The sequence below is a fragment of the Myotis yumanensis genome, unplaced genomic scaffold (assembly GCF_028538775.1).
Source record: "Myotis yumanensis isolate MYYU_CA2020_CCGP unplaced genomic scaffold, mMyoYum1.0.hap1 SCAF_5, whole genome shotgun sequence".
Lineage (NCBI taxonomy): Eukaryota > Metazoa > Chordata > Mammalia > Chiroptera > Vespertilionidae > Myotis > Myotis yumanensis.
In genome coordinates this window covers 4972097-4993023 of record NW_027223756.1, presented here as the reverse complement: position 1 = coordinate 4993023, position 20927 = coordinate 4972097, and the positions used below count along the sequence as shown (strand labels likewise).

Sequence of the window (20927 nt, the reverse complement as noted above, 5' to 3'; positions counted from 1 at the left end):
TTGAGAAAGTGGGAATGGCCAAGGGAAACATAGGTGTATTCTTGCTACAAGAGAACTGGCATGATTTAACACAGTGAGTGAGGAGGAGGAAGAAAAAGTCAAGGCTGAGATCCGTGTTCCATGCCTGGATGGCTGAGAATGATGGTACTATTGACAGAACAAGAATGTTTGTATGGGGAGGTAGCATGTTGTGTCTGTGGTATGGGATGTGAATGAACATGGAAGTACCTGGATCTCAGATGGCAGGGTTTGTGCACTTGGGTGTTTAACTATTTTTAAAATATGTTTTTGTTTATTTTTAGAGAGAGAGGGGAAGGGAGAGGAATAGAGAGATAGATGACAGAGAAACATTGAGTGGCTGCCTCCTGCATGCCCCCTACCAAGGATTGAGCCCGCAACCCAGGCATGTGCCCTGACCGGAATTGATCTTGTGACCGGTTCATGGGTCAACGCTCAACCACTGAGCCATACCAGCCAGGCTGCACTTGGGTGTTTAAGATGAAGATGTAGATTTGGGTGTCCTCTAGATAGGATCTTTGAGACACTGAGAGTAGAGATGGTCTCTATGATGATAGGCTTGCACAGAGGCATCCATTTACTGAATGACCTTGGGCAAATCTCTTTGCCTTGCTGATCTTTTTTATTAATATAAAAATGGTTAGACAGAGGGTGGGGGATGGTAATGATGCTAATACTTACTCTACTTCGCCAAATATGAAATGACAGGGTATAGCAGTGTGCCTTAGTAATCTATAAACAATATAAATTTGTGAATATTTTGTTGCCAGAGGTAACCAAGTGTGGCTGGGGTTAGAAATGCATTCTTTGGTTCTGTCTAAAACTGTCCCATGCTTTTATTCTTATACTCTGAACAACTTAATTGACAGGTATCAAGGCTTCAGAAAGCCCCTAATATCTTATAGTCGATAGTTTTCAGAATAAAAAGTAGCTCTTCCAGAAGCCCTGCTTTCATGGTCTTTCCCAAAGCATTTTAACCAAGCTTCCATATGTTACCTCTGTAGCCCAAAGATTAAAGTTGGGCAAAGCCTTTGGAAAGGAATCAAATAAAATTCTGAGGGGTCTTGTGTCTTCCTCCAAAACCGCATTCCAAGGAGAGATCACATTTGAGATTTAGTGTCTTAGCTCCTTAGGATTCTCAGTAAAATTACTTTGTTCAACTAAGTTTTTGTGGCAAAACAAATTCAAGCCCCATATTTTTTAAACTCTCAGAATGTGAGCATAAAAGGAGACTTTGGATTGACCCAGAGACAGAGTCCACTAGGTAGTATGGTGGAGGCTCACATTGTAAGTACTCCTTGGCTAGGAAATGCTCTTTCCTCACTCAATCTGAGGGGAAAGATTGTCTTCTCCTTCCTTCCTTACCTCTTTCCCCTACTCTCCCTCCTTAAAGACCAACAGCCTCAGGATTTGGAAAATAAATAATGCAGGTTTTGTGCTAATAATTCCTGACATAAACTATAACCATCTCACTTGAAGTTTACCTGCCTGCTTTATAAAATTTGGAGTTCAGAGAACTGCTGCTGAAGGATAGAGAATCCCTCTTCGCCTGCAGTTGTAATCATAGGATTTATTTATTTTTATTATTATTCTTAAAAAATTTTTTTATTGATTTCAGAGAGGAAGGAAAAATGAGAGAGAAATAGAAACATCAATGTTGAGAGAGAATCATTGATCAGCTGCCTCCTGCACGCCCCACGCCCCCTACTGGGGATCGATTCTGCAACCCAGGCATGTGCCCTTGACCGGAATGGAATCTGGGACCCTTCAGTCCGCAGGCCGACGCTCAGCCTACTGAGCCAGACCGGCCAGGGCATAGTCACAGGGTTTATATTACATAATAAAAAGAGAGCCAAACCCCCACCTTCCCCCCAGTGTGCTCCTTGCATAGGCAGCCTCCGCTTCCTCAGTGGTTTAGAGATTTGGAGATCTCTGATTGCTGCTGCACCGTAAACAGGTAGTGGCTTGATTTAGTAAGCATCGGAAGGACTGTTTGGTTCAACTTTTGTTGAATCGTTTTCAAAAGCAAAGGAATTACTGAATGGGACATATGGAGTATAGCGGAATGGATGGACTATGTGGTCGATGGGTCCTGGTCTGTGAAAGAGCTTGGGCAAATGAATAACTGTCTTTCTTGTCAAACAAGGGAATCTCATGTGGTATACATATTGTGGAAACCTTTAGATTACCCAGTCAGTGGTTCTTCCTTTGTCCGCCTCTCTCACCCCTTCCCTCCGCTTTCTTCCCTTTCTTTCAACTGTACTTGGGGATTAAGCTTCAAATAATTTATTTAAATTGGGGTCAGAACAGTTACCATCTCTTAGAATTTTGAATCTGGCACAGTTTAAAGACAACAAAGAAAGAATCCAAGAACTCTGCCGACATGAAAGAAAGGATGAGCATAAACCAGCAAAGATTATGAAAGATCAAAATAAACCATGGTATATGAATTATATAACAGTGTAAATGTGTCGGCATTTCTTACCTCAAAAAAAATTTAGCCCTGGCCGGTGTGGCTCAGTTGGTTGGGCATCATCCCATCCCGTGCACTGAAAAGTTGCTGGTTAGATTCCTAGTCAGGGTACATGCCCGGGTTGTGGACTTGATCCCTAGTAGGGGGTGCGCAGGAAGCAGCCAATCTGTCGATGGTTCATTTTGGTAAATTAAACAAATCCTGCCATTTAAACCATTTTGAAGTGTACAATTTAGTGGCATTAAGTACATTGACAATCTTGTGTAACTATCACCACTATTTCCAGAACATTATCATCATCCCAAACAGCCTCTGGTAACCTCTATTCTACTTTCTATCTTTCTGAATTTGCCTCTTCTGGTACCCCAGATAATTGGAATCATATAATATTTGTCCTTTTGTATCTGGTTTATTTTACTTGGCATAATGTTTTCAAGGTTCATCCATGATATAGTATGTATCAGCATTCCATTCCTTTTTATGGCTGAATAATGTTTTGTATGTGTGGACCACATTTTGTTTATCTGTCCATCTGTTGATGGCCACTAGGGTTGTTTCCGCCTTTTGGCTATTGTGAATATTGCTGCTGTGGACATATATCTGTTTGAATCCCTACTTTCAGTTCCTTTGGGTATATATCCAGATGTGGAATTACTTTATGAGGAGCTGCTAAACTGTTTCCCAGCTGTACCATTTTACATTCCCACCAGCAACTCGCACAAGGTTCCCGATTTTTCCCTGTCCTCACCAACACTTATTTCCTTCCTTCCTTCCTTCCTCCTTCCTTCCTCCTTCCTTCCTTCCTTCCTTCCTCCTTCCTTCCTTCCTTCCTTCCTTCCTTCCTTCCTTCCTTCCTTCCTCCTTCCTTCCTTCCTTCCTTCCTTCCTTCCTTCCTTCCTCCTTCCTTCCTTCCTTCCTTCCTTCCTTCCTTCCTTCCTTCCTTCCTTCCTTCCTTCCTTCCAATAGCCATTCTAATGGGCGTGTCAGAAATTTTTGAGCATCTACTCTGATGAATGTTGGAGGACTCAGAGTGCTGTTTGCCATTGTGAGGATCCAGTTACCTCAAGTTACTAAAGGGAACAGTGGCCTAAGCCAGTGCCCTCTAAGAGGGGCGCAGGGAGATGTTGGCCATCCTAGACAGTATCTGCTTATTCATAAGACATTTTCATTTACAAAGAGGTTGGTGTTGAACTTTTTTCTCTATGTGGATGGTCAGGGATCAGCTGAAACTCTCAGATTCAGAAGGGGAATAATTTAGGAGCTCTTGGATGTGTGTGAACTTCCTGGGGCATACCAGGCAGCTTTTGGGTTTGGCTTTTAAAGATTGGATTAGTGGTTTGAGCAGTCCTAGGGAGGAGCTTTTGTAAGAAGTCCTTTGACTTTACTTAAAACCTTACTTTACCTTTTGCCTCCTTGCCTGATGTACATATAAGCCTTAATGTATCTTCAAATGGAGAATCAAAAAAATCTAGAGTAGGACCTGGTGGAAGGGCTATTAATGAAAAAGATGGAAGCTCTGGGTGTCCAAGTGGTACCATTGCTGCTCATAAATCAATCATTTGCCCATTTCATTGCTTCAGAGAGCTAGTCTCGGTTACCAGAGTATTCTTGCACCAAGGAGCTGTTGTTGAATAGCTTTGAATGAGTCCTGGTATAGAAAATCTGTTGGTAAATATTATTTCTGATGGATCACAGTCTTCTCTTCCTTGAAAAACAAACCTGTACTGGGAACTGGTGAGACAGAGCTGTGAATAAAAGAAGTAAGGGGAATTAATTTAAGTCTTTCCCAATTTTTTTTTTTTTTTTTTAAGAAACACTAGTGTTGAGTTCAGCTTGAGGATAGACTGGAGGATTTTATGATCAAATAAGTTTGGGACATCGAGTCTGTTCTATTCACCTATTGGTGATTTATAACGTGCATTAGCACCCAGCACCCTAAAATTTTCAGGAAGTCCTGCATAAAGGCAATATAACAGTTTTGTTTAGTATGGTGTTTTCCAATACAACCCTTCTGTTGAATAAACATCTGACATTCCTTGGAACAATTATTCCTTAGGTCACACATTAAGACTACTGCTTTTTATATTAAAGCCTTAAGTAAAATAGGGATTTTCTTGAGCCCAAAGACGTGTGAAGGCATCCCGAAAAGCAAGTTACTATACCTTCCTCCTCAGTGTCACTCCACCATCTTAGTATTAATGTACCCTTTATATCTGGCTTCCTGGTATAGGAGTTAGTTTTGTGTCGTTATGGAAAAGTCTGTGTAATGGTAATTACTATAGAGCAGCGGTTCTCAACCTGTGGGTCGCAACCCCGTTGGCGGTTGAACGACCCTTTCACAGGGTCGCCTAAGACCATCCTGCATATCAGATATTTACATTACGATTCATAACAGTAGCAACATTACAGTTATGAAGTAGCAACGAAAATAATTTTATGGTTGGGTCACAACATGAGGAACTGTATTTAAAGGGCCAGAAGGTTGAGAACCACTGCTATAGAGGCTTTTTTCTGTATAATGGTAATTGCTGTAGAAGCCTTTTTTTTGTCCCCTTTCACTTTTGGGTGGGAGATTTTGTTCTTCATGTTGTTTCTCAGTACATATTTGGAAGGGTACCAAGCATTTCTGGGAAATGGGTGCAAAACTTCGGGGATGAGGATAATTTGTTGTGAACTTGGGTCATTAGTTTTAGAGATTTATTATAAGAGTTTATCACTGAAAAGAGGTTCTACTGCTTGGGGTAGAGTTGGCCTTTCCCCCTCATCCTGTTTGCTGCTACCTGAGAGACTAGGAGAGAGGCAACTAAGGACCTTGATGTATCCCAGGTGAATGAGCTCAACCCTTTACATAGTGGATGCCCTCTCTTGGGAATGGGTGTCTTTAATACATTCAGCCTTGCTTGCAGTAGCTCTCACAGATGTTGAGTTTCTGAGCTGGATTAGCTGTGGGACAAAAGAAATCATTGGCATAATATACCTATTGATAATAATCATCTTTTAGATTTATTTTATTACTACATCCTAATTTAACATCTCATTTAATTCTCATAACATCCCTATTATATGTTAAGGGAGAATAATTATAATTCCTCAGTCTGCGAGCTAAAACAAAAATTTAAGTTCTAATTCCTAAGTCTGTTTAGTTTTAAGTATGGGATCAAAACTGGAATCCAGGTCTCCTGTCTCCCAAACAAGTGGTCTTTTTTGCCAACTGCATTGACTGAAGTTTTCTTTGAGGCCAAGTGTTTAAGTACAATTTTAAATAAATACTTGTATTTGTATGAAAGTATTATGGCATAGAAAATTCAGTAGCCAGAGAGATGAAAAATGAGGCTTAGAAAGATTGATCTATTCAGTGTTGTAAAGTTTGCAAGTGAAAGCTACAACTAGCATTTAGCCCTTTTTTAATCCAGTGTTTCCCTGATAAACCAAGCTGTTGATAGATGTTGTCTTTAGTAGATGCTAATAAATATATGTTGAATACAACTCAGTCTCTTCTTAAGTCTTCGACCCTTGCTAGGAAGGTTAAGTTTCAGGTTTTACAGAGTATCAGACTTCTCTCTCAGATCCAGGTTGTAGGCCAGGATTACACTAGTCCACTTTGTGGAATGCCTCACTTGAATTATATGCCTTTTGGGGGTCTAAGTAATAGTTCTAGATAATGCAGCTGACCTCTTTCTCACAGGAACCAGGGGAAGAGTGAGGACTGAGAATACACATCAGCAGTAGGACCAACCAAGCATGAGGCCACATAAGGAGAAGCTGGGCCAGAATTAGCCTTTGGCAGGAGCAGGGATCAGTCAGTCCACTTAGACTGCAGCACTGGATTGAGATGCATAAGTAATTGTCTTTCTAGGCCCAGGCTGGGCACTTGACGGTGTTTCTTAGGCTAGAACAGTAGCTCAGAATGCCATCCCACCAGAGGGGAGAGCCCAATGAAGAGCCAGGAAATAAAAATGATTATACAAGAGATGGAATTAAATGTTGCAGTGTATTTTCTCATACGGAAGAGAAAGTGAGTGGGAGCTTTACTTTAACATTAAGTATAGTACATCTTTTATATCACAAGAAAAACCAGCCTATGTTAATATTTTAAGAATTTTTTTAATGTCACTAGTTGTTAATGACCAATTCCATTTTAGAACAAATAAAGGAAGGAATGGTGAATTTCAGAATAGTTGGTACTAAGAAAGGACCAAATTTTTGATATTGCAACCACAAGACTGACTTCTTTAAAATGTTCTTTGTTAAGGTCGTTTTGAAAGGTCAGCTTGTTTTTTAATGGTGCTCAGTGAAGTTGCTGTGTGTTGCTGTTTGACAGATTCGTGCAGAAAAGAAAAGCAGGGATCTCAGCAGCTGAACTGAAGGCACTCCAGGGAAACCTGCCGTTGGTTGTGAAAATCATCTTCGATCCTGAAATTAAAAGTAAAGCTGGAAAGGAATTTACAAACAAGAAAAAAAAGAAGTTTGGAATCGGACTTACAGGATCTGGGCTTGGAAATGCCTCAGGTAAATCATCTAGAGCAAGTGTAAGGTTTTCTGTTTTCCCATGGCAGAAAGTCCATATCATTGCTTCTGTAAGTTCTCCAATTCGTAACACAACTTGACACACTATCTTTTTAAGACAGTATCCTTCTGATTTCAGCTAGTTTTGAAGATATGAACTTTTTTCTATTGCTGCTTCTATTTTCTGCTTTGCTATATAGCTTTAAATAATGAGCGTGGCACAGGGAACTCGGTGAATGGAAGTTTAGTTAGAAAGGTGTACAGATCTGCTGGCTTTATGGGAGCTAAACCAACTCCCCTGAAAATTAACCTGCCACCAAAAGCCTATTTTATTCTTTCTGTCTTCTACTTCACAATTGTTCCTTCCCATTCATGCCTGTTGAATTTAAAAGTAAGAGGAAATTGTGTATGTCTTTCATACACATACACCCCCCCACACATATATACAGGTGTAGGTAAAAGTAGGTCTACAGTTGTGAGTACGCAAAAGTTTATTCTTGTATTATTTACTCTATTTTCCAAACAACTGTAAGTCTACTTTGCCCACCTCTGTATATACCTCCCACAAAACATGTTTAAGAGTGATTATATCCATTTATATTACTACTTTGAACTCATCAATTCTGGTTTCAGGCAATCACTGAAACAATAAATGAAGCCCTGTTAGTCCCCACTTTGCATATACAACTTCTTCCCTTCCTCCTGTCATTATCTTTTACCCTCTCCCCTCTTTGTGTTCAGTGCTGGGGAGAGATCTAAAAATAATGAGAGGGCCCGGGTGCTTAGGTGGCTTTATGTGAGGCCAGGCAGAACTATGCCCCGAGCGAAGGGAGTCAGAAACTTGCTGTGACTGTGCAGTGACTCGGAGGCAGGCAGCAGAGGCAAAGAATGGGATTTGCTGGCTGATGTTAAAAAGGCCAGCGGCCTGCCTCCACCCCAGCCTCCCTGCCACGTGGACCACACATACCCATTCAGAGTTCTTTCTCATTCAAGTTTTAATTTGCTATTTATCAAATACTTGAATTTAGAACTATAAGACACTTATTTTGAGTTTGCAGTCTGGTAGGGTTGGGGAAAATCGGAGAAAGAAAAGAATGGGGTGGGATGTTCCAATGAAGGAAAACATGATGAGAGAGTATGTATGATAGTGTATAAAGGCATATGTATACAAAAATGTAAACAGACTAATAATTTTTTAAAGTTTCAGCAGAAACTTGCTGAAGAAGAACAAAAAGGCAAAGAGGGAATTTTTATTTTTCCCCATCCTCTCCCTTTATGCAAATTCAGTTTCAGAGGGAGGCCTTTTACTTGTTTGGACCAATTTAGGCGTGTGAGGCCCGCCTTTACTCTAGAGTGATTTATAGAGATGTTGAAATGGAAAAGGGGGATGGATTAACTCTGGGTGCTGAGGCTTTTTTTCCCTTTCTTATTTATTATAGGATGAATTGTATGCTTTTCAGGAGTCAGGATAAAGCTCCTGAGCTCCCAGTTACTGGTGCCACCCAGGGATTTTGGATATTTGGCTAATTGTATCTCCATCATGGTCCTGGAGGCATTTGTTGACTAGAGATGCCCAAGTTCTCTTCAGGCTTGTTTTGAGGACTCACTTAGGAGTACAGAGTTGGACTGACCCGCTACCTCCGTAGACCCCAGGAAATGGCAGTTCTTCTCCTCAGGGAGTTAGTACAGAGAGTTAGTAATTAGAGATGGATTTGAAGAATATTTATAGCCTAATGAAAGTATTCATTAGGTACTGTATGCTGACTGGTGGCTAAATAAGCTTTAGTTTTTAGAGGTTAAATATTAGGAACAATTGGCACTCATTTCTTTTTTTTTTTTGTTTTTATGCATTTAGTTATTTTCCTAATATAAGCCCACAGTTAAATGCTAATTAAATGTCTTAGATGTACTACTAAACAGTAAAGAAACAATTGTTTTCTGAAAATAGTAGGTGTGGGGATGGGGCAAATTTGCAATAAATTGGTCTTGAGTAGTCTTTCATGTTCTAAAATTAAAACCTCTCTGTTGTAGCCTAGTGTAAGCGGAATGGATCCGCCTTTTGGGGATGCCTTTCGAAGCCACACTTTTTCGGAACAGACTCTAATGAGCACAGATCTCTTAGCAAACAGTTCAGATCCAGATTTCATGTATGAACTGGTAAGTAACATTTGCTTGTATTCTTTGATTTGTGGTAAAAAGTGTTGTGGTAGAGATTTTTACTTATAAAGGCCAAATTTGATTCTTGTGATTGTCAGTCTAGTAATTTTAGAAGGATGTATGAGCCCATTGAAAATAGTAAGAGGAATGGTTTTCTGAATAACCTTAGTCTGGTTTTTGATGAGGATGGGAAACAGTCTTTCTTTAATATGTCTAAATACTAAAGGACTTTTCAGCTGGGAAATTTAAAAATGGTAACATTGAGCAAAGCATACACACACAGAATATGAGATAAAAAGTAGCAATTCCAAGCAATATCTGTTTTTTAACATAAAAGTATATGACCAAGCAGCCTTTCATGTTAGTCCATTAGAGCTTAACTGAATTCTTTGTAATGGCTGCATAGTCTTAATCACATTTTAAAATTACATCTCTACTCATGAGGAGTATTTTATTTGCAAGGCTAAAAGTTGTTACAAGGTCTTCAAAGAGCTTCTTTTTCTGTGGCTGAGTTCCAACTCTCTTTGGATTGCTCTTTGCCTCTAACTTTAAGTTCTCATTTAAGAAGGCATATTCTTCTGTGATGAAGGTAAGGTCTTTACTATTTGCTTTGTAAACGAGCTTGTTTCTAAGGAGGTTCCACTATCCTTCTAGGTCAAAGATCAGGAAATATAAACTTCTTTTCAGGAAGAGTGTTTAAAGTAAAGTTTAATAGGCCTTGATATTTGCACCGTACTTCAACCTCTCAAGGGACATGTTTTCCCTCTTTTTTTTTCTTGCCCAAGGAAATGATGTTACGTATATGGAATGGTAAAGTTTCATGTAAGTAGCCTTTATCTTAAAATAAAACAGAGCAGAGTTCAAGCACTTGTTCATCAATTTGATATATGAAAGTGGATGGAGGTGAATATTTCTTTCCTAAAATATGGTGTGTTATTTTTTAAACCTTTCTCAGGATCGAGAGATGAACTACCAGCAGAATCCTAGAGACAGCTTCCTTTCTTTGGAGGACTGCAAAGACATTGAAAACCTGGAGTCTTTCACAGATGTCCTGGATAACGAGGGCACTTTAACCTCCAACTGGGAGCAGTGGGATACATACTGTGAAGACTTAACCAAGTACACCAAGCTAACCAGCTGTGACATCTGGGGAACAAAAGAAGTGGATTACTTGGGTCTTGATGATTTTTCCAGCCCTTACCAAGATGAAGAGGTCATAAGTAAAACTCCAACTTTGGCCCAGCTTAATAGTGAAGACTCGCAGTCTGTTTCTGATTCCCTGTATTACCCAGATTCACTTTTCAGTGTCAAACAAAATCCTTTGCCTTCTTCATTCCCTGGTAAAAAGCTTGCAAGCAGAGCAGCCGCCCCTGTGTGTTCTTCTAAGATTCTCCAAGCTGAGGTCCCTTTGTCAGACTGTGTCCAAAAAGCCAGTAAACCCACTTCAAGCACACAAATCATGGTGAAGACCAACATGCATCATACTGAGAAGGTGAACGTTCATGTTGAATGTAAAGACTATGTTAAAAAGGCAAAAGTAAAGATCAACCCAGTGCAGCAGAGCCGGCCATCGCTGAGCCAGGTTCACGCAGACGCAGCAAAGGAGAACACCTGCTACTGTGGGGTGGTAGCAAAGAGGCCAGAAAAGAAAGGGACGGAGCCTCTCCAGGGTCATGCCACTCCAGCTTTGCCTTTTAAAGAAACCCAGGAACTACTACTCAGTCCCCTGCCCCAGGAGGGTCCTGGGGCCATTGCTGCAGGAGAGAGTAGCAGCCTTTCTGCCAGCACATCGGTCTCAGATTCATCCCAGAAAAAAGAAGAGCACAATTATTCCCTTTTTGTCTCCGACAACTTGGGTGAACAGCCAACCAAATGCAGTCCTGAAGAAGAGGAGGACGACGAGGAGGATGTCGATGATGAGGACCATGATGAAGGATTTGGCAGCGAGCACGAACTTTCTGAAAATGAGGAGGAAGAGGAGGAGGAGGAGGAAGATTATGAAGATGACAAGGATGATGATATTAGTGACACTTTCTCTGAACCAGGTATTATAATGCTTAGAGGCTTACAGACTGACCTGTCATCTCCTCTTATGTGGAAATAGGAAGTTTTGCTGTGGATGCTTTCTTTGTCTTAGTGTGAGGATTAAATGACTTAATATCTTGGCTCGGATATGTAATTGCTTTTTATCTATTCAGACAGCTCTAAAATAACCACTTTTGCTCATATTGTGGCTCATATGCTGATTCCTCGAGGGCTACTTCTAAATTTATTTTATGCTAAGTGACCTGATTTATCATTCTCTTGAGCAGCTGTGCAAAGATGCCAAGAATTGATTGGCTTAAAAATATTCGCTTTTTATGCACGAGTCCCTCTGTTATTGTTGAGGTAAGTTACGAGTCCCTAGAATGGGGAACCAAGGGATGATGGTTTATGTTACTCATGACTATAACCAACAAAGCCTACTGAGTGAATAATGTAAAAGAGAGCTTTTTCTTTGTCTGCTGCATCTCTTGTTTGCACAGTATTTTTCCACTTAAGAAAAATACCTGCTCTAATTGAATAAGCATGAAGGAGACTGTTTTATTTATATAGAGCGCTTACAAATAGAGGGAGAAAGCGAAACCTGTGGGGAAGTGGTCCACTTCAGCATTTACATGCTTGGGCTGTTGCTGCTGTTGGCTTGTGCAGTTTATTTATGAAAATGGCATTGCCAAGTGGAACACAGTTAATACACAAAGAAGTGAAGATCTTCAAGTTTAAGCAAAAGTTTTTTTTTTTCAGAAATAATGTTGATATTGTAACGCCTACAATATCAAGTTATTACAAAACCTTACACATTGTCAAAGAAATCCCTTTCCGTTTGTTGTTATGATTGCTGGAATTGCCAGCAGTCAGTATAAACATCGCTATTTAATTTTTGGAAGGGTTTTTAAGGCATAGTAGCTATATTGTAGGCACTGAAGCACTGTTATTACTGAAAGACTCCTTTTAGTGCAATCTTACTATTACACAAATGCTTAGCTTGATGTATTTGATACAACCAAGTTGTTTGACTTGGGTGTGGGGTTGCAACTAAGGAAAAGGTACATTAAGTTTAATGTGGAGGAAAGGAGGTTTTGCCTTTTCTTTGGTTTAGTGTAGAACTCTGTATAGTCTAGATAGAACAATTGTCTTTCCTCCTTAGCAGGAAGATTTTTCAACAAACTAATGAAATCTGCTTTGAAATATTTCAAGGGAAGCTGTCTTTGTAGCTGGTGGTTTACTCAGCTCCCTCCCATAGGAAGACCAGTGTGGTCCTCACGTCCGGCAGGTCAGCCCTACTGCTTTGAGTACATGTTTAGAATTAGGATAGGAGGGTAGGGGAAGGGAGACCAACAGGAGACAGGTAGTAACTAAAGGAAATGGAAAGTGGGAGAGAGGAAGTGCCAGCTGGTGTTTAAAGGAACAGATAAATCAGTGAGTGAGTCCCACCAGCCCGGCAAGGAACTGTGCTATCTGCCCCACTCCTGGTCTTAGCTTTCCTTTTCTTTGACTTTTAACTTCACTTTAAATTCATTCTTGAGCTTTTGACTTGGTTTTGTGTTGGGAGCTGCGTGGGTCCATGAAGAGAGGCACTTGGTAGATTGACCCTCATTTCCATTTTCTCAGCCTTTGACTCTGATAAGGCAGGGGAACCGGTGTTACAGTTGGTATTGTCCTGTTAGGCCGCATTTCCTTGCTGGTGTGAAGAAGCAACCAGCGCTGCTTTAAAACAGAGCTAGGGCTGGCTCTCCTCTTGATGCAACTTAACAGTGCTGAGTGTTTGGATGGCATTGAATTCACTCACTCTCAGTTGACTTCAAGTACAACCTCCTTGGTTAGTATCACTTTTATTAGTTCCCACAAATGTTAATGAATGATATTCTTAAGTCAGTACAGTTTTGTGGTTGTAACTGGGCTTTATTCATATTTGCTAATGAAAATTTCCCTGTTTCTTGAAAGAAAGAGCTAAGCAAGCGACTTTAGGGATGCAAAAGCGAATTATTGGTGAGAAGCAGGAAGGAATTCTTTGAAGCTGAAAAGTGGGAATAGTTATAGTTTCTTCAGAGTGCTAGTTTTAGAGTGGGTTGATTGGTTTAATTTGCAGCGGACAGTTTATAAAGGCCCTTTTGTGGTGACTAGCTCCCTGGATGCTGGTTCTTGGCAGTCCGCTGCTACAGTGCCCAAGCCTACAAAGCTCTAGCAGAGGTGTAAATGGAGTTTCAGTCCCGACTCTGGACTGGCTCCCAAGTTTTAATAGAGCCTATTCTGTGGTCAGGCTACATGGCTTGGGGTCATGGAGTTACATGGGGTAAGATTAAGACTTGGGCCCCCAGAATGAGAGTTTATTTTGTAATCCCTACTAAACATTTTTACGATCGACTTTACCAGCTTAATGGCAGTAATCCTCACTAGCCAAAGATGTGTGATTGGAATTTTAGGCAATAAATAATCCTTTTTTACTTTCTTTTGATAATCATGTCAGGAAGGAATGAGATCAGTATGGTGACCCATTAAATGAAAAAAAAAAAAAGGGAAAAGGCTCGTGGAAATGTTTGAGTGCCTCCTTTTGTGTCTGGCACTGTGTGTATTAGGCATTGGCTGTACAGAGATGAGCAGAATAGACATGATCCTCGTCTTCATGGAGCTCAGAGTTGACTGGATCTATTTACTGTAGCTGTATTTCATTATTCTCTCAATCCTCTGTGAAGATACAGAGTGTCATATACCAACGCATGAAAACCAAAGAGAAACATCAAGAGGATAGTATCTCTGTCTGAATATTTTGAGTTAGAGATTCTATATGAAAAGTTATTTTATAGACCTGGTTTATAATCTTTGACATGCCAGTGATAAGCAATGATGTTTTCAGATGAAAGGAAATGTATCAAGTGACAAATAGAAGGATCTTTTTGTTTGTCCTGATGGGTTTATTGAAATCTGTGGCACTTAAACATTGGGGTGGGGGCTTTTTTTTTTTTAAGGCTATGAAAATGATTCCATGGAAGACTTGAAGGAGATGACTTCAGTATCCTCTCGGAAGAGAGGTAAGAGAAGGTACTTCTGGGAGTACAGTGAACAGCTCACACCATCACAGCAAGAGAGGATGCTAAGGCCATCTGAATGGAACCGAGACACCTTGCCAAGTAATGTGTATCAGAAAAATGGCTTACATCATGGTAAGAGGGTATTGTGATCAGAGGTTTTGTGTCACTTTACATGTTTAATCATTTTATGTAGGTGTTCAACCCTTCCTAGCAAACTGGAGAGCAGAGCAGTAGAGCTGCTGTGTTGGCACAAATTGCTTTACCAGGGTTGAGAACCATTACCGAAACAGGGAGGCAAGCCTGTGCAAAAATGATTTCATGTCTAGCTACTTCCAAGAAATGATTAGGGAATTGCTGATTTCTGGCCTGTCACAGTTGCTATATAAACCATAGGGTTGGGAAGAAAGAGAACGGGCTCCAGCACTCACTTTCATTCTCATTCAGTCTCGAGGCCTAATATAAATGGGGAGATTGGGATCCACACAGTGGTGGGGAGAAAGAAGGGGGGGAGGAAAAGAAAGGAAAAATAGTTGTGTGAGAAGGAATGGAGAGAGAGGAGTGGAAAATAAGGGTTGAGAGAAGCTTATAATCTTAGGTCAAATTTCGAATTGTGAACCCAGGACGATATTAAATAGAATTCCTTCTGCAAAAAATGTTATTTTTATGTTAATCCAAAATCTGTTCCATCCTTTTACATTAACCCATAGTGGAGGGCATTAGTAAGTTTGGTGCTCAGTACACAGTTTAATAATCACTCATGCTGCAGACTTCAGTTGCTAAGCATTTTTGACACTGGAATTGGATCAGAAGTATATGTGTGCCTCATTTTCCCTGGTACCCAGGTCTATACTTCACTGTCTCTCAATGAATAAAAATCCAGTTTTTGCCTTGAGATCAATTTTTCTACCTCAGTGAAAAGACAGGACCAATAAATAGGTCCAGAAAGCATGTGGAGAGGACTAGGAAAGTTGTGTGGTGTACGTGGTTCTGAGGACAGAGCCATCCCTCGTGCCTGCTGTTACAGGGCAGGAGCCCTGGAGTCTTCCAGGAGTTATATACCAAACTAACCAAAGAAGACCTTTCAAAAAAGGCAGCCTTTACTTGATGGACTTTTGAATCCAACACAAGACTCTATATATTTGACACACTTTCAGTCAGAGCATCAAAGATCTAAAATCTCCAAAATCTTTTTCTGACCATATACGGTATTACACCCTAGCCCTGATGTTTGTGTGCAGGTGAACTTGTACTCCAGTCCTAAAGTTTGAGATGCTTTTTACTATCATGCAAATAATAAGAATCTGTCATGCTGGGGCTGGAAACCTAGAGGTAATGAGGAATGGAAAGGCTGGAGCTGCATCATATTACCCCCATTTCTTGCCGTCACAAGGTGGGAAAGAGAGAAGGCTAGCAGTTCTAGCAGAGGGTGCTAACATTCTGAGACTTCTGAAACATGCCAAGACTTCTGAGCAAGAAAAGGGGGGCGAGGGAGATGCGGTTTTAAAATATGGCTGTAGAAAATGTATCTCTTGTTAAATAAAACGGTGTAACTTAAACTTCTTTTAAACCATCTGTAGGAAAATACGCAGTAAAGAAGTCAAGGAGAACTGACGTAGAAGACCTGACTCCCAACCCTAAAAAGCTGCTGCAGATAGGCAATGAGCTGCGGAAACTGAACAAAGTCATCAGTGACCTGACTCCAGTCAGTGAGCTCCCCTTAACTGCCCGGCCACGGTCAAGGAAGGAAAAGAACAAGCTGGCTTCCAGGTCAGTGCTGGTCATGCTCATTCATGTAAGTGAAGTCTAGGGCAGTGATGGCGAACCTATGACACGCGTGTCCGAGGTGACACGCGAACTCATTTTTTTGGTTGGTTTTTCTTTGTTAAATGGCATTTAAATATGTAAAATAAATATCAAAAATATAAATCTTTGTTTTACTAGGGTTGCAAATATCAAAAAATTTCTATATGTGACACGGCACCAGAGTTAAGTTAGGGTTTTTCAAAATGCTGACACGCCGAGCTCACTGGTCTAGGAGGTGAGGCTAGCCTGGCAGCGAGCTTGTGTAGAAGCTCATGTGACCCTCAACCATGTATTCAGAAATGAACTTTTATAAAAGAGAATTATTTTTCCTTTGAAAGTAAAAGGCACTATTTATGCTTAATGGAAAAAGATTTTAAAGGGGAGAGGTAAATGGGCACAAGTCTAGTATAACAATGAAAATTTTTATCATAGCCTCGTGCTTTGTTTATTTTGTAGTAATTAAAATTCACCCCTTTTAATGTACACTTCTATGAGTTTTGACAAACAGACTGATCATATAAGCACCACCACAATCAAGATATTAAACATTTTCATCACCTTCAAAAATGTCCTCATGGTCCTTTGTAAACCCTTCTCCCGCCCTTAACCCCTCACTACCACCAATCTGTGTTGTTGTTGTTGTTTTTTTTAAATATATTTTATTGGTTTTTTACAGAGAGGAAGGTAGAGAGATAGAGAGTTAGAAACATCGATGAGAGAGAAACATCGATCAGCCGCCTCCTGCACATCTCCCACTGGGGATGTGCCCGCAACCCAGGTACATGCCCCCGACCGGAATCGAACCTGGGACCTTTGAGTCCGCAGGCCGATGCTCTATCCACTGAGCCAAACCGGTTTCGGCCAATCTGTGTTTTGTTTGTAGTTTCTAGAATGTCATATAGATGGAGTCATGCTGCAGATAGCCTTTTGACTGAGTTCTTTGGTTCAACATGATGCATTTGAGATTCATCATGTTGCTGTGAGGAGTAATAGTTTGATCCTTTGTATTGCTGAGTAGTATTCCTTTGTAGGAATGTACTACAGTTTATCCGTTCACCAGTTAAAGGACAATTGGGTTGTTTACAGTTTGGGGCCATTGTGAGTAAAGCCACCACAAACATTCACTTAGAGGTGTTTGTGTGAGCATAAGTTGAACTCTTTAGGGTAAATACCCAGGAGTGTATGTTTAATTTTATAAGAAAAACTGTCTAAGTAGTTATCTCCAAAGTAATAAAGCAAATTTTTTAGAAGTTACTACTTCCCAAAGTAGCTATATGTCCTATTTTATATCCCCACCAGCAATCTATGAGGGCTTTATTTTTGAATTTCTTAAAATTTTTTAAAAATCAGTTCGGATAAATTACTATATTGTGGGTTTTGGTAAATGAGTTACTATTGTTAGGCAGTGGTTTTTGGTTACCATTAGAAAATGTCTGACAGCGATAAAGAGAATTATATTCTGAATGTTCACTTAAAAAAAGTGAATTAATTGTTTCTTCCTTTCACAGGGCTTGTCGATTAAAGAAAAAAGCCCAGTATGAAGCTAATAAAGTGAAATTATGGGGCCTCAACACAGAATATGGTAAACCTACACCTTTAAGAATTTGATTAACCTCCTCTTACTTTGCTGACCACTCTTTTCCTTAGGTTATGTTATTTGCTTTCCCTGTATTCTGCCCAGCCTCCTTTTTGTTAATCCACTCAGTAAGCTACATGCTCTTCTCACTCATTCCTGTCCTAGCATGAGTGTCTCCATCTGGGGCTTCCCAGACAGATCTCATCTCTGCCCTGAGGAGCTCATTTACTTGTGAGCATGGTCATTTCTTACTTTTATAGTGGTGTTGCTGGGTTAGCCAGATGTATTGACTACTGTTTATTTTAGTCTTTGAATGGATAGTTTAGATCTCTGGTTTACAAGGTTGATTGCACGTTGGATTTGTCTCTGTGCAGGTTGAAATACAGATTCCTAGGCTTCTTCCCAGATCCTCCGAATTGTAATCTGTGCAAGGAGTACCCAGGAATTTACATGTTGAACACCATCTTGGTTACTCTTATGCAACCTTCCTAGCGTATTTTGGGAATCGTTGGTTTAGATCAGTACTTCCCAACCTTTCACATCATGGCTCATGTAGAAAATTATCATCTCTAAGGCATCCTGGAATATAATATAATGGTATCCCACTCATAGGAAGAGGCCCCTGTGGGCAGAGAGGACCATTTTCATACATCTAGAGCCCTTAACACATTAAGCGCCATGTTAGTCACGGATGACTGACACTATACTTTGCATCCGGAACTCAGAACTCATCAGTCACTGGTGCCGCCAGCATATTGGTGAAATCGGATATCTCGGGCTAAAGGGAAAGGAAGACAAGATAGGCTTGGCGCTTAACGTGTTAATAGCACACTAGGGGGTTAGAAAGCTCTGGCTTGATCTGTGTCCCTCCTTTCTCCCTTGCTCTCTTACTGTTCCTTTGCCTCTAAAATTGTCAACTTCACTGTGTAGCTTTTCGACTAAGTTGTATCAGAAAGTGAAACAGTGGCAAATGATCAATTATTATTTGTGTCTAGAGATTTTCTTAAGTCCAGCATGATGTCTGGCACATAGGTGCTCGTAAACTTGTGTAGTTTTTCTTAATCCTTGATCTTGATTATCTTGTTTCCATTTGTGAGGGCAGAAAGAGAATTTCCAGCTGTGAAGTTTATAACTTGTTAAACGAACTGATGTTTTTATTTATTAATGGCCATTCTAATCAAGGTAAATGAATTAGATGAAACAATAGTTGGCTTCTTGGAATGGAAATCTACTCCATTTTCCTACTATTCTTTCTTGCTGTTGAAGGATTTTGAGTTTGAGCTCTGTGAATATGTATAGATGTAATTATTGTAATGTCACTGCATTTGTATGTCTTTTAGAACCCAGCTGGCTCACACTGCAGGGGGATGTGGTGGGCCACCGGGAGCCTTCTGGGTCTATGTTTCTTTGGACACATGTTGGCATCTATCTTTGTGTTGTTCAGTTAATGTATTTATCCATAATTTTATACAGCTCTGTGGCTGTATATTTTTGCATTTGTTAAATCGATTGACCAGGTATGTATGGGTCTACTTCTGAACTCTGTACTCTGTTCCATTGATCTATTTGTCTATCTTTATTTTATGTAAACGATCTTGATTACTGTATTTTATAGTAAATCTTAAAGTCAGGGAGTGTTAGTCATTGCTAGTCCTCCAATTTTGTTCTTTCCTTTCAAAGTTGTTTGGGCTATTCTAGGTCCTTTGCATGACCATATAATTTTAGAATTAATGTATCATCTTTTTAAGAAAAAGCTTAGTGAAATTTGATTTGGATTGCTCTGAGTGTGTGTAAATCAATTTTGAGAGAATTACCATCTTAACAAAATGGAGTTTTCCAATTCATTAACTTGGTATCTCTTTCTATCTAGTTAAGGCTTCTTTAATTTCTCTCCATCTTCTTTTATTGTTTTCAGTATAGAGTGCTTGAATATCTTTTGTGAGATTTATTCCTGGGTATTTTAAATTTTTTTGGTACTGCTGTAAATGGAATTATCTTTGAAACTTTATTTTCAAACTCTTTGCAGATTATAAATGCATATGAAATGGATTTTTTAGTATTATTCTTATATCTTATCTGCTAAATTTGTTTACCAGTTCTAGTAGTAGGTATGTAGATGCTCTGGGATTTTTATTGAAGCAGTTATCATTCTCAAATAGGGAAAAGATTGTGTTTTTTAATCTGCACCAGAGGTTTTTATTGACTTTATATAGAGGGGAAGGGAGAGAGAGAAACATTGATGTGAGAGAGAAATGCACCTCAACCAGGGATTGAACCCTCAACCTTTCAGTGTATGGGATGATGCTCCAGCCATCTGAGCCACACCAGCCAGGGCTAAATACGGAAGGTTTTATTTCTTCCTTTCTGATCTTTATGCCTTTTATTTATTTTCATTGCCTATTGCAATGTCTAGGACAGGGGTGGGCAAACTTTTTGACTCGAGGGCCACAATGGGTTCTTAAACTGGACCGGAGGGCCGGAACAAAAGCATGGATGGAGTGTTTGTGTGAACTAATATAAATTCAAAGTAAATATCATTACATAAAAGGGTACGGTCTTTTTTTTTTTTAGTTTTATTCATTTCAAACGGGCCGGATCCGGCCTGTGGGCCGTAGTTTGCCCACGGCTGGTCTAGGACATTGAACACAAGTGGTGATTACTTGGTTTGCAATTTTGGGGTGGAGGTGAGTAGCTTCACATTTAATTATGATGTCAGCTGTAGGCTTTTTTTGCAGATGAGATGCCTCTATCATTTGGAGTAAGTTGAATTTTTTTCCTAGTTTCATTGATCAAGAATAGGTATTTAGTATTGTCATATAAGGGATTTTTTTGCATTTATTAGAATAATCATGTTGTATTATCCTTTCTTTCCTACTAATATATCACATATTCACCTGTTAATATGGTAAATTACATTAACTGATTTTTTAATATAAAACCAACCTTGCATTATTAATAAACTCTACTTAGATATGGTGTATTTTCCTTTTTATAGTAGAGTCTATTGCAAATAGTTCATTAAAGATTTTTGTGTCTATATTCAGTAGGGATATTAGTCTATAATTTTTCCTTTTTATAATGTCTTTGTCACGTTTAGGTTTTGGGCTTTCCTTGCCTTATGGAATGAAGTGAGCCATAATCTTTATCTTTTTAAAAAACTTTAAGATCAATTTTATTTCTTCACTGTATGTTTGATCGAATTTGCCATTAAAACCATCTGTTTTTGGGGGGGCGGGGGGAAATATTTTTTGATAAATTCAACTCCTTACTAGAAATAGGCTGTTAGATTTTCCATTTCTTCTTGTTTTCAAGAAATTTGTCCATT

General features: G+C 39.6%; 1 protein-coding gene across 4 annotated transcripts in view; it reads left to right on the top strand.

Moving 5' to 3' along the window:
* CREBRF (CREB3 regulatory factor) overlaps positions 1–20927 on the top strand; it is a 48876-nt gene that overhangs the window by 12065 nt on the left and 15884 nt on the right. For 2 of the 4 annotated variants that reach the window (XM_070414392.1, XM_070414391.1), the window contains exons 2-7: positions 6813–7000; positions 9029–9154; positions 10110–11199; positions 14161–14355; positions 15801–15990; positions 17535–17608. In XM_070414392.1, the coding sequence (XP_070270493.1) occupies positions 6992–7000; positions 9029–9154; positions 10110–11199; positions 14161–14355; positions 15801–15990; positions 17535–17608 (1684 nt within the window). In that variant the 5' untranslated portion in view covers positions 6813–6991. Of the gene's footprint in view, positions 1–6812; positions 7001–9028; positions 9155–9939; positions 9977–10109; positions 11200–14160; positions 14356–15800; positions 15991–17534; positions 17609–20927 lie in introns of those variants that run through there. The other 2 variants (XM_070414393.1, XM_070414394.1) reach the window with 2 other exon arrangements.